The sequence below is a fragment of the Terrapene carolina genome, unplaced genomic scaffold (assembly GCF_002925995.2).
Source record: "Terrapene carolina triunguis isolate 2854851 unplaced genomic scaffold, T_m_triunguis-2.0 Scaffold84, whole genome shotgun sequence".
Taxonomy (NCBI): Eukaryota; Metazoa; Chordata; order Testudines; family Emydidae; genus Terrapene; species Terrapene triunguis.
Genome location: NW_020664435.1, coordinates 28595321 through 28608797, shown reverse-complemented (window position 1 = coordinate 28608797; position 13477 = coordinate 28595321). Strand labels below are relative to the sequence as shown.

Here is a 13477-nt window from a genome sequence, read left to right as displayed (position 1 = left end):
GCGGTGGGAAGCCACAGCCAGCACATCCCTAGCCCGCGCCGCTTCCTGCCACCCCCATTGACCCGGGACAGCGAACCGCGGCCAGTGGGGGCCGCGATCAGCTGACCTGCCGCGTCAGAAGGTAAATAAACTGGCCCGGCCCGCTAGGGTGCTTACCCGGCGAGCCGCGTGCCAAACGTTGCCGACCCCTGCCATATGGCCTCCACTGCTCCTGCAAATATTTCCCTGGCAGCCCAGCAGGGAAAGCAGAAATAACATGAAACTGACAAGTATTGCAATCACTACATATGCTGATCCTGCCCTCACCTCTAGGGAAGCAGATGCACAAGTGCAACAGCACGGAGGGTAGAAGACAGGTTACCCATTGGTCTAACAGCAACACGTCTTCAACATTTTTACCATGTGTAGGAACAGTACTGAAATTCCCTTCCCTTTTTCTGAACACTTTCTTTCCAAGATATTAATATTTTCCTGAGCCAATACAATAATCACTCAAGAATGTATTTGACTTCTTGGTGAGCATTGTTCAATTTTGATAGTTGTATTTAAGTCTAACATGGTAATAATACGGTGAATGATTAATGGTTGAAAAAGCTATCAAGAGTTGAATGCTACAATAAAGGAGCAAAAGATATGAAAATTTTAGTCTGAAAGGGTAAAAATATTTACTCTATACATACCTTCAAAAATATTGTTTTCAGCTCAGCTGGATCAGCTCTCTTGGTTAGAGCCACCTACAAGTAAATACATTTACATTAATATGCATATTTTATACAAAAGATGTAAAAATGTCATTTAAAAGGAAAAATTCAAACAATAGAATTAATGATGAAAATAAATGTTTGTCTTAGGTAAATCAGCGACTGATTTAGTTGGTCATGTTTACTCACTTAACATTTACACTAAGTTATTCAACACTTTTGCTGTAAATGTTTCTCCTATGCATTCTTCAATTCTTAAACCTGCAGGTTGCATATCTGCCAAAGTACCAACTCCCTCCAAAGTACTAATCTGCTGTACCTAAGCATTTATACCAAGCTCATCACACAGCTTTGTGCTTACCGCACCTATCATCTCAGGATCTCAAAGTGCTTTATAAGACATATATTATCCCCACTTTACATTGATGAATTAGGCCTGGTCTACACTAGGACTTTAATTCGGATTTAGCTGCCTTAATCCGAATTAACCCTTCACCCGTCCACACTACAGAGCCAGTTAATTCGAATTAAAGGGCCCTTTAAATCGATTTCTGTACTCCACCTCGACGAACGGAGTAGAGCCTAAATCGATTTTGTTAATTCGAATTAGGGTTAGTGTGGACGCACACCACCGAATTACTGTGTTTAAGTTAATGGGGTAGTGTGGCCGCACACCACCGAATTAATGTGGTTTAAAACCGAATTAAGGTGCTTAGTGTGGCCGCGCACAATCGAATTTATACAACCTGTTTCCCAAATTCGAATTATCTAAATTCGGATTAATCCTGTAGTGTAGACATACCCTTAGAAGACTTACTCAAGGAAACACAACAAGTAATGGAAGGCTCAGGATTAGAACTCAGATCTTCTGTGCTAATCTTCTACTATAATCTTGCTGGAATTTCTACCTCCTACTCACATTATTTGAAAATATATGGTCTTGTAGCATAGACTTTGTGACACCACACCACACCAAATCTTGTGCTTAAGATTTCACTGCAGAAAAGGCAGCTTGCTTACAAAAAAGAAAGCTCGAATTCCCATGAACTGTCATCTGTAGCAGCAAAATAAATTACTAGCAAAGCTTTTTAAAAATTTATGAACACTCAGTACGGAAAAAGGAATTTGGGACAATCCCCATTCTCCTTTTGTAGCTAGCTGGTGGCATCTGCTGCTTTCCATCTCTCTCTCACTCTTTCTTTGGATGTGAATGAATGTAGCCCCTCAATGTGTGCATTCCAGATTTTTTGCTGCCCCTCCACAAATTTTTAGCCAAAATAAGCACCATCATAACAAGCATAATCTGAGGGCCAAATCAGCACATAACCTTTATCTATAACCTGTAAAAGCTACTCAAAGCACTCAGTTAACTTGGGTTTTCAGAAGGTTTTTGGATTAGGGCTGTCAAACTATTTTAAAAAATTAATCGCGAGAATAAAAAAATAGTTGTGATTAATCGCAGTTTTAATCGCACTGTTAATAATAGAATACCATTTTTTTTTTAAATATTTTTGGATGTTGGGGGGGGAAGTGTATGTGTGAGAGACAGAGTGTGGAGTTTTAGGGAGTGTGTCAGCACGCCATCTCTTTAAGCAGAGCACTCACCAGCCTGAACGCTTGCTGAGACATCAGCAGCCGCGAGCAGCTCCCACTCTGACCCAGAGGCAGCGGCACAGACAGCCTCCCTGTCCCCCACCCCAGCTCAGCAGAGACCAGATATACAGGCAGAGGGATTGGGATACCCCATCAGCCTCCCTCCCCATGCTCTGCACAGCAAACAGGAGGCTCCGAGTCCCGAGCCACTTGGTCAGGGGTGGCTCCAAGGCAAGGAGGGTGGGCATAGGAGCAGCGGCGGCTGCAGAGGGAGGAGGGACACCCCTGCTCAGGAGGCACCCCCCCGGAGCACAACATCCTGGTCGATGGCCCAGCCCGCCCACCCCTAAGGCCAGCCCTGCTCCTGAGCAAGCAGCAGACAGGCTCCCCCTGTCCCTGATCCCAGCTCAGTGGCAACCAGGTACATAGACGGGGGATGGGGACACCCCAACATTAACCCCCCACACACACACACACCTGCCCCCACTCTGCACTGCAATCCAAAGCAGCTTGGCCGGGGTGGCTGCATGGGGGCGGGGCACAGGAGGCGGGAGCAGCAGTGGAGTAGGACAGCAGGATGAGGGGCACACTGCCCCAGAGGCACACAACAGTGCCCACTTGAGCACGGCGTGTGATTATCGCTCGTTAAAAAATAACACGTTAATTTATTTTGAGTTAATCGCATGTGTTAACTGCAATTAATTGACAGCCCTATTTTGGATAGATCCATCCATTATGGGTTAAAGGAAAACACAAGTGGGGGATATCAAGTAAATTCTTGTCAAGTAGTTTCCAATCTATTTGGAAACTACATCATAAGTTATTGCTCTTCAGCATAAACCTAAACAGAAATATAGGCAATATTTAACTGAACAGACCAGTTCTCCAGCTTGTCTGATATCTTGATCCTGCCCGTGGGTTCTATTAGTGTGCTGAAGAGGAATGGGCAGGGGGGGACACCCTATACAACAGCATAGTGACCTATGCTAGAAGCTGGTGTGGGAAACTGTACAAAGAGAAATTTCTTCATGATGCTAGATGGTGAAAAAAGTGAAAACGTATCAAAAACTGATTTTTTTGGTGAAAACTGTGTGTGTATTTTTTCAAAATGTAGAGCAACTCTAGTGATTATTTTGCATCCTTAGGCAAAATAACTAATAGGATAAAAACAAGTGCTACCTACTCTAACTGCAGACCCTATTTTTATTATGGAGCCTAAGCAGAGACTCCACAGTTGGGGCTTGCATTTGTCTTTGCACTGGCACAGAGGTCTACCCGCATGGAGGCCCTTGCAGAATCAATACCTACAATTTTAACTATTTAATTACGTTACTTTTAATTATACAGTAGAACCTCAGAGTTACAGACCCCTCAGGAATGGAGGCTATCCGTAATTCTGAAATGGTCCGTAACTCTGAACAAGACGTTAGGGACTTCAGTGGAGGAGTTGAGGCTGCAGCCGCAGAGCTGGGGATGGGGGTCAGAGCTCAGGACGGGGGGTGGTCGGGGCTTCTGACCCTAAGGGCTGCCAGGGCTCCTGGCTGGGGGGCTCAGGGTGTCTGCCCCTTGGGAGCACTAGGGCTCAGGGTTTTAGACCTGGGGGGAGTGCTCGGGCTTGTTGCTTCAGGCCCACGGCTCCATTCCCGGTTTCAGCGGGGAGGCGGGCGGGGGGGGCCAGAGCTCGGGACTTAGCTATGGGGGGAGCACCAGCACTAAAACTGGCACGCTCCTTGTAGCTAAAGCCCCGATCCCTGGCGTGCGACCCTGCCCCCCGCTGAGGTCGGGAATGGAGCTGCACCACTGATGCTCCGATCTCCGGTGCTGCCCTCCCGCCTCCCACTGAAACCAGGAGCGGAGCCAAAGCCCTGAGCCCCAAAACCACCTGCAGGGCTGAAGCCAGGAACAGAGACGTGGAGCTAAAGCCCCAAGCCCCAGCACTCCCCCCAGCCTAAAGCCCTGAGCCCCGGTGCTCCTGAGAGTCAGAAGCCCCGATCCCCACCTCCGCCCAGACATCCTTCCCCCCCGCCCCACACCCTGCAGCTGCAGCCCCAACCCACCAGTGGCTGAAGCCCCAATGCAGCAAAGGATCTGCCCCCCCACACACTTTTTGTCTATGCTGCTGCCTGATTGAGGACTTCCGGTTTCACAGGTGTCCGGTAGACTGGTAAGTCCGTAACACTGGTGTTCGTAAACCCAATTTTGACTCCCTCTCTTACCGTGCCCCAAAACTGGCTTAAAACATCCTGATTAAAATTTCTATGGCCTTTTGTGTCTCATATTTTGTGACCCACTATTTTCTCCAATAAACTTGCTTTTATTTAAAGACAAACTGAACTGGATTCAGTGACTTAGTGCAGCAAATGCTGCCAGCCCTGGGAAGGAAAACAAAACTGACCTCTGACTTCAAGGTGTAGAATCAGGAAGAGTTCACACGCTGAACACTTAGGGCCTAATCCAAAAGCTCAATAGCGAGAGTGAGAGTTTCGCCATAGAGAATGGGCTTTGATCAGACCCTCGTTCAAAAGTAAAACAACTGTAGATACCTCTGCAAAAGTCATGATGAGGAAGCTGGCATGGGCACAAATATAAGATCTGAAGGGTGCTAGAACCTAGTTAGAATAGGCTTTAACCAGATGTCTCCCATTACACTGAAAGTTGCACAACTGGATCTATTAGCAAGCCCTGTAAGTTTGCTTACTGTAAACTAGCTTTGTGGGGAGTTAACATTTGGTAGCTCTTCTTCCAAAAGTCACCAGGGCTATGTGCAAAATTGTTGGGTGGAGAGTCTGAAAACATGCATAATCTAAGTGTCATCTTTTCTGGTTATTTACTTGAGAGCCTATGGTCAAGGCCCTGTCCGCTCGACAGCAAGCTAGATATCAATTCTGTAGAAAGGTCCCTTGATTTCTGCAGCACTCCTGTGTTGAATTCTGCAGCACTACAAGCAAATTAAAAAAACTATTGACTATAAAATAAATAATATAATCAGTACAACGTTGCATGCATCATTAATTTTGTCATTAAATTAAGTTTTACACTGCTCCCACGTTGTCAATTTGTGGTAAAAATATACCTGTAGAAATTGTTGGGTAAAATGGGGGAGGAGATAAGAACTGGCAGTTTTGATAGCTACATAGTGGTGGCTCATACAGGTTCAATTCCAATGCCGTTAACCTAGCACAAATGGCTCTCCAACTCCAGCAGCCATTTTCGGTATTGTATTGATACTGAAGGAGGCAGTTGGAGTTCATGAGCCATCTACAGTGTTCAGTGGGGCTGATGTCAGTGGAGTTGAACCAATATTAGCAACAGTGGGAATATTTACAGTTACTTATTCCCTAATCCAGACAAGGCTCAAGAGACAAACACATAGGCCTCGCCCACACCAGTAAAGTGATCTGTTGCAGATCACAGTTGTCCCTTGTGAAAAGGGTCTTGATCGCACTTTCTGCAATCATGCTGAAAATTGTTGCATTCCAGGTTTGCTAGTGTGATAGCTAATATGTTGTCTGACACTGGAGAATGAACCAGACACCTCCAGACCTAAAACATGAGCTGCTACAGCCCGAACTAAAGAGACAAGACTTCCAACGTGGCAGCTGTAACAACTCTCATCCTCTGTTGATGACCACAGAGGGGGACCTGTAACACACATTCACCAGTAGATTACAGTAGTAGTTAAACAGTTTTTTTAAACGAGTTGAGGGTAGACTAGGGGAGTCTGCTGCCTAAAACCACTGTCAGCCAACAGGTAGTTTGCCTAGCGTAGACTGACCACAGACACTACTTGTGCTGCTTCCACTCTGGTACAATTCAATGTCGGATTGACTAACATTCACAGAAATTGCCTTGTAAGAAATCTTTTGTTACTCGCAAATTGTATCTATTCTATCTTTTCTACCTTGGGGGAAAAAAAACAAACACTAAGTTGATAGGCAAAGCGTCCATCTCTTAATGTGAAGAGACATCTGAAAAGGCCTATCAGTGGGACAATGTTTGTTATTGCCCTATACACAGAGTAGCTTTATAAAAGCCGGCCACTTTTTTTAAGACACATTTAGTGGATAAAGCTTTCCAACATCTATTTTTAAAAACTTGAAGAGACACTGAACATAGGCTCTGAGTAACAAGCAAAGTTACAGAATGTTCATGAAAGTGGGTAACGTACTAGAAGAGAGTCTATGGATAAAAAAATTTTACGCCAGTGAGCCACTGGATCCGAAGTACCTTAGGCGTTTTTGAAAATTTTATCCAAATTATCTATTTTTTGTATATTTGTGTATTATATTAAATTGTTTTAGTTAACTGTACAACAGATTATAGAAGCACTAGCTGGCCCCTGGCACACCAGGGGTTAAACACCAAATTCCTATTTCTCTCCACTAGCAAAGGCATTCAGGATAAGGGTTATAGAAAGGACTGTTGAAGAAACAGGAGCAGGATATGTGGGGAAACTGAGGTTCTCCCCAATCAGGCTCAGAGGACTGAGTAGATTCCCGGGTTGGGAAAAGGTGTGTTTGTTACTCACTTTGCTTACGTTCCCTTGTCTTGGTTTGTATTTATGAAGATTCTCTTCTGCTAACTCCTTGTAGCTGTGATTTGCTTCTGCTGATGCTCAGTCGTCCCACCAGTTTATTTTAACATATACTTTTAATACGTCACTTCAGCAGTGACAATATGCCAAGTCCTGGACCAACGCACAAAATGAAAACAGTCCTTGCCTTGAGAAGCTTATGACTTAAGAGATACATAGAGACAGGATGCATTAAAAATCAAAAAGGAGAGAACGCATTGGACTTTGGAGGGTTTTAAAATAATTAACTACTAATTTATTTATTGTATTTAATATTCAAGGAGCAAGTCTTTAGGAAGTATTTGAAAGAGGAGAGAGTGGTGGATTGGGAGTGAATCCCACGAATAGGACAGGATGGAAAAAAAATAGAGATGAAAGAGGGAGACAGATTGCAGCAGGAAACATGATAAGAAGTAATGTCCAAGCATGCAGAGCCTTGATGGTAAGTATAAGAAGTTTGAACTTGATGCGTTGGGGAAGTAGCGCCATTGAAGGGACTCCAGAGTAATGGTGATATGATCAGTAATAGGCAAAGAAGATACTGTTAGTGGGCCTATTTTGGAAGGGCTGGAGGGGTAACGTGAGTTTTAGGTAGGAAGAGATGTAATTACCCAGAAAGGAGATGATCAGGGCATCAACAAGTGTTTTAGTCTCTCCCAGACAGGATGGGATGAGCTTTCAATAGACTATGGAAGGAGAAACAGCAAGATCTGGAGGTGAAGGGAGGGGTCAAATATGATCCCTCCATCCCACATTCCATACTTGCTCTTTTTATCCTCCCAGAGTCCAGTTCTGGTGTCCACACTTTTTTGGAAACTGGAAAAAGTGAAGCGCGATCAGAGAAAAGCTACAGAAATGATCTGAGGTTTAGAAAACCTGCCTTACAATGAGAGACTTAAGGAGCTCCATCTACTTAGCTCAAAGAGAAGGTTAGGAGGCAGTTTAATCACGATCTGTAAGTACCTACAGAGGGAGAAGATTTCCGATACTAGAGGCCTCTTTAATCTAGCTCACAAAGATCTAGCATAACAAGATCCAATGGCTGGAATTTGAAGTTAGAACCATACAGAATGGAAATAAGATGCGTATTTTTAACACTTAGAATAATTAACCATTAGGACAGATTTCAAGGGGATGTAGTGAACCCTCCATCACTTAAAGGCTTTAAATCAAGACTGCAGGTCTTTCTAAAATATATTCTCTAGTTCCACCACAAATTATTGCTCCTGATGCAAGAATCACTTGGTAAAAGTCTGTGGCCTGTGTTATGAAGGAGGTCGGCCTTAAAAAGACATTAAAATATCTTATAAATTATAAATATACACACACACACACACACACATATATACATACATACAAACACACACACACACACATCCTAGAGGAGAGGGACAAAACCTTCCTTCTAAACTAAGCTCCAGAGATTAGAGACTGGAATGCTTGAAACCATTTTAGACTGTGGTTTTAGGGAGAGTTTGCATTCACACAATTCTTTTATACTGATTAAAGATTATCCTAAAACCATGTCCTAACCAGCACTGGAATCAAGGATATAAAACAGATGTGGTACAACCAACTTGCTTATGTAGATGAGAATTCACTTTTCCTATGTATCTGCAACTATGTTAGCTAAACCAGATTAGACTGTCCTCCTTACTAGCAGCTCTCCTTGAAAAAGCCAGTTCCATTATGCATTGCATTGTGAGTTCTGTATCAAGGTTCTCCCAGTGCACTCTACCTCCAAGGTCAGTTGCAGTTAGCCCCAGAATGCAAATGATTGCAAGTATCCACATCTGAGACAGCATTTGTAGTCTTTCTACACAGTTAGAGTCTAAGTTAAGGACCTTTTATTACAGCAAAAGATGGAAACCAACCAATCTATGCAATAATTCTTGCATTCCTATAGGTTGCAAGCACCTAAACCAGACTCTAGAAAATTCTGTCAAGTTTAAAAAAGAAATGTTAATAAGATTAATCAACTAATACTCCCCAAAAGGCAGAGGAAGCATGCAGAGTTACAGCACAGACAGTGATGAAACTAGAAAGTGTACTGAGCTCACCCCAACTTTGGTGACTAACAGGGACCAATAAAATCTAAGGTAAACTACTTTCTCCTATCATCAAGTTGTCACAACTACAAATCAGTAGACATCTCCCAATCTGCAGGTACCAAGCACTAAGGTAAGTGGAAGTCTTCACTTCCCCCAGGTCCTTCATAGATCTACATGAATGGGCAGTTACATGTTTCTTTTGATCCTATTTTTAGAGCCCTGCAAATCTGCGGACCATGTTTATGGATCACAGATCGGATGTGGATATAAATTTTGTATCCGTGCAAGGCTCTACCTGTTTTCAAGGTCCCAAAGTATATGGAGCAGGCTTGTTCATAAGATCTGTTTTTGCTCAAAAGGTTCAATATTCACAAGAAATGCCTGACAGGCCATAGTTTAGCTTGTAAGCAAATGCAGTATGTGTAAACACACATCTAGCTATCCAACCAAATATATGCAAATATACTTTAATTGGGAAAGACTGTGTAATTTTGAATGTTTACTAACATATTATTTGTCCACTGTTCTGAATTATACATGTAGTTGAGGAGGAATGGTGTATTTGTCCTAAGTAAAAAACTACAGAAGTTAACTTCCATAACAATGGGTCTAGATATTATTCAACCATGTTTAAAAAAAAAAAAAAAAAAAAAAACCCTCAGTTACTAAATGCTAACATTTTTTCCCCATTATTTTCCTTAGTCAGAAGCCTGGAAAACAAAGAGGGGATGAGCTGTAGCCATGTGGTAAGGAAGAAAGATGTCTGAATATGTATCCTCACGCAGCAGCATTGCATCTGCTGTGAGGGAAAAAAGTTATGATGAGACCAATACCATGTCACTCTACAATCAAAGGAAGTATTGGTAGTTACAAGCAGCAGCAATCCAGATCAGGGCCAACAGCTGCTGGACAAGGGCACAACAATGTATTCTAACATACTAAAGCTCATTAAATACTACAATGAGAAACTCAACTGGAAAGCCATGTCTAGTTTTTTTGGAGAAGTGGGAGCATTCATTTTTTCCTATCACTTCAGTACCAAAATGCTCCACCGCTCTAGCTGTTGTTCCTTCTCATGCATCATCCAGCACTATCCAGTGACTCTCCCAGCCCTTTCCTACAACAACTTCCCAATATCTACTCTCCACTGGATCCTCTGCACCATATTTTTATCCTGATGCTCCTGATGTCTCAGATCCCCCAGTGCACACAGGTCTGAAGTTTTCTGTTCTGAGCATGCACATTCACTATTTCCCCCCCCATAAAAAACTAGTTTTCTGAAGCCAGATGCCTGCTGATGATATATCCCAATGAAAGTGAGTGAATCAGAGCTCACCAATTAAAGACTGGGAAAGATTGGATAACTTGATAGCATATGATCATCACATCCTCCATAAAAATATTTGTATTTAAATAATATCCAAATAAATACGTGAGCTGCCAGCCAGGGCAGTCAAAACTGAAAAATGTTCAGTCCATAGGTATTTAAAGTAAAGTAATGTTTCTCCCTCCTATTCACCACACAATAGCAAAATAATGGCACAGGCATCCACATCGATTACACTGGCATTCCTAGTACTTGTAGAAATGGAGGTTTACCCTCACCTCATCCATGTAAAGGTCCTCAAATGCATTTGGTGGCTTACACAGCCCACTATGTAACTCACTCCCTTTTGCTTACCACACGTGTTCTGCAGTATACAACACACAGCAATACTTCTGAGGATATGATTAATAACACTGATTTAAAAGTTCTCTCCTTCGGTCTTCCACGAGAAGACCTTCATGTCACCAGCTGACTTTCCGAAGCACCATCTGTGCCTATCAGAGAAACTGGGCTACAGTTTTGCTATCCAAGGAAGCAAAGAGGAAGCAGGATCCCAATGTAACAGTTGCCTGCTAATTCCTCTTCTATGTAGAGGACAGGAAAACAAGTGCCCCATTCTGACTGAATACATACAAGAAGTTGTTGAAAACTGTAGCATCGTGCATTTTGCCTGGTCTGCTGATGTTAACAAGAAGCTAGTATTTTCTCCAGTAGAACATAGTATTACATTTTGGGCATATAACAGGCGAACATGCTCTGTCAAAAGCTCCTCTTCAGACAGGAAAGCATCACTCATGTCTAATCCTCCCGTTATAACAGGGATCATTGTTAATGGCAGAACACCTAATAGCAGGATTTTATTACATAGCACACTTCCAATTCTATCTCAACTGGTGACTTCCTCCACAAAGCAACAGAAAGTCTCTTGCCTACAAGGGGTGCAGGGTGCAGCTTTCCATTGGTAGCCTATTGCTGTGGGGTCAAACTTCAGCTATAGGCTCAGCTGCTATCCTCATTTGGAATTTGGAAACCAAACCGTTATAAAATAATAAATCATCATCAGTCAAGGTCAATATACTGTACATACTTCCACTAGTGAGCAGAATAGATTCTATTCCAAATGTAAAATAATGACAAGTCAGACAGACATTGTCCTCTGTTTTCTGAGCTCACACTTTATCAGCAATTTTCAGCAGTTTTACTAATCTGACATGGAACTGTGGTACCTGAACACAGACTCCAAGAATACCACATAACGTGGGAACCACTCAAAACCCTTGTGCAGCAACAATGCAACACTATGGGATAGCCATGCAGAAATGCTGCCATATGTATCTGCCTACATTGTAGTGAAACTTGTAACCAAAATGGCTGTAATGCAGGTTGGCCAGAAACAATGCTGTAGAATCAAAGACTGTTCAAGGTATATAAAGTGTTTCTATGACATAACTTGTTAACACTTTTCAAAACTCCACTATACGGGGGAACTAAGTTGCAATACTGGGACTCAATAACCTAGCAACAAGATCTGTAGGCATCTCCTCATATAGGAGCAGCCACGTGGAATGAGGACCTTGGGGTGGGTAGAAATATAGGACAAGAGGTAAATACGTTTACAAGGGATTACAATTAAAAATGAGTCAATCTAAGTTTACCAACAAATCACTCTGATCATAACATTAAAATTCAAGCACTCAAAATACCATAATGATAGGCATGCAATACCTATACTGCAGATAGAAAGGTCATCTACATCAAACTGTCATGAGAATAACTGTCATAATTCTTTATATGTGACATCATAGTCGTGAATAAGCAGGGGAAGTAAATGGGCTAGAGAGAAAATTCCTATACATTAATGTCTCAACTAATAATTGTGTGACAGGAATTACGTAGGAATAACTGACAGGTGATGTACTTTGTTTCAGTGTTATGTTTTCTTTTTTGATTGAGCACAAAAGTTCACTTTTAAAGATCCTATTTATAATCATATCTGTCTATTCAAGTCTATTCAAAATGCTACACACCTCAGTAGCTCAGAATTGGGGAGGGTGTGTGAGTGGGCATGAATCCATATGTATGCACGAATCCATTTCTATGATCTTAGAAAGAACAAAAGACAACTGCATAATGGAAGCAGACAACATCACACACAAGTAACAATGTTATTGTGCATTATAAATGGTAGGAATAAAAGAAAATCCTTAATTTTGGAGTCAGAAACCTTTCCTTAGTGCTGACAGAAGAACAGTGGTATCCCAATAGAAGGCCTAGAAACATATAAAAAAGAAGTAGAGACTTAAATATGGATTTTTTATAACTATTTCAGCACCATCACTTTAAATTCTTGAAGACTACATTTCCAGTGGACAGAGGTTCACTTGCATATGCAGTTAGAAAAGGTGGGTAGCTAGAGGTCTAAAGTGGTGGTTTTCAAACTGTGGGTCACGATCCATTACTGGGTCACGGAATGTAAGGCACTGGGTTGCGGTGGCTCTGGTCAGCACCGCCGACCGGGCCGTTAAAAGTCCAGTCGGCAGTGCTGCCCGGCTAAGGCAGGCTAGTCCCTACATGTTCTGACCCCACGCTGCGCCCTGGAAGCGGCCAGCAGTAGGTCCGGCTCCTAGGCAGTGGGCCACGGGGCTCCACATGCTGCCCCCACCCCAAGCACCGGCTCCACACTCTGGGGGCTGGGGGGGGGGGTGCCTGCGCGCCTCCGCCTAGGAACCAGACCTGCTGCTGGCCACTTCCAGGGCACAGAGCAGTCCACGGTGCCAGGACAGGCAGGAAGCCTGCCTTAGCACCCCGCTGCGCCGCTGACTAGGAGCTGCCCGAAGTAAGCCCGCACCCCAATCCCCTTCCCCAACCCTGAGCCCCCCCAAACCCGGAGCCCCCTTGTGCACCCCAAGCCCCTCATCCCTGGCCCCACCCCAGCCCTGAGCACCTCTCACACCCCAAACCCCTCATCCCCAGCTCCGTTGGGTCGAGGGCATCAACAATTTTCTTCAACTGGGTCACCAGAAAAAAAGTTTTAAAACCACTAGTCTAAAGAACATATTTGTACCTGCAATCACAGTAACTCCATGCTGAAAGGTAGCTGTGCAAGCGTGCTCTTTTGCATGCAGATTGTGGGTCTCATGGGACTGAATTTGAGCCCAAGTGTAAATTTCAGCTGCAAGTTTAAACTGTTTCCCCACCACTCAGGAAACAAGACAACTACAACGTAACAGGG

The 13477-nt window shown here is 43.3% G+C and overlaps 1 protein-coding gene across 2 annotated transcripts in view; it reads right to left on the bottom strand.

Moving 5' to 3' along the window:
* Nucleotides 1-13477, bottom strand: part of SLC25A13 (solute carrier family 25 member 13) — a 132999-nt gene that overhangs the window by 96820 nt on the left and 22702 nt on the right. For both annotated transcript variants that reach the window (XM_024212903.2, XM_029911011.1), the window contains one exon: nt 681-734. In XM_024212903.2, the coding sequence (XP_024068671.1) occupies nt 681-734 (54 nt within the window). The remainder of the gene's footprint in view (nt 1-680; nt 735-13477) is intronic.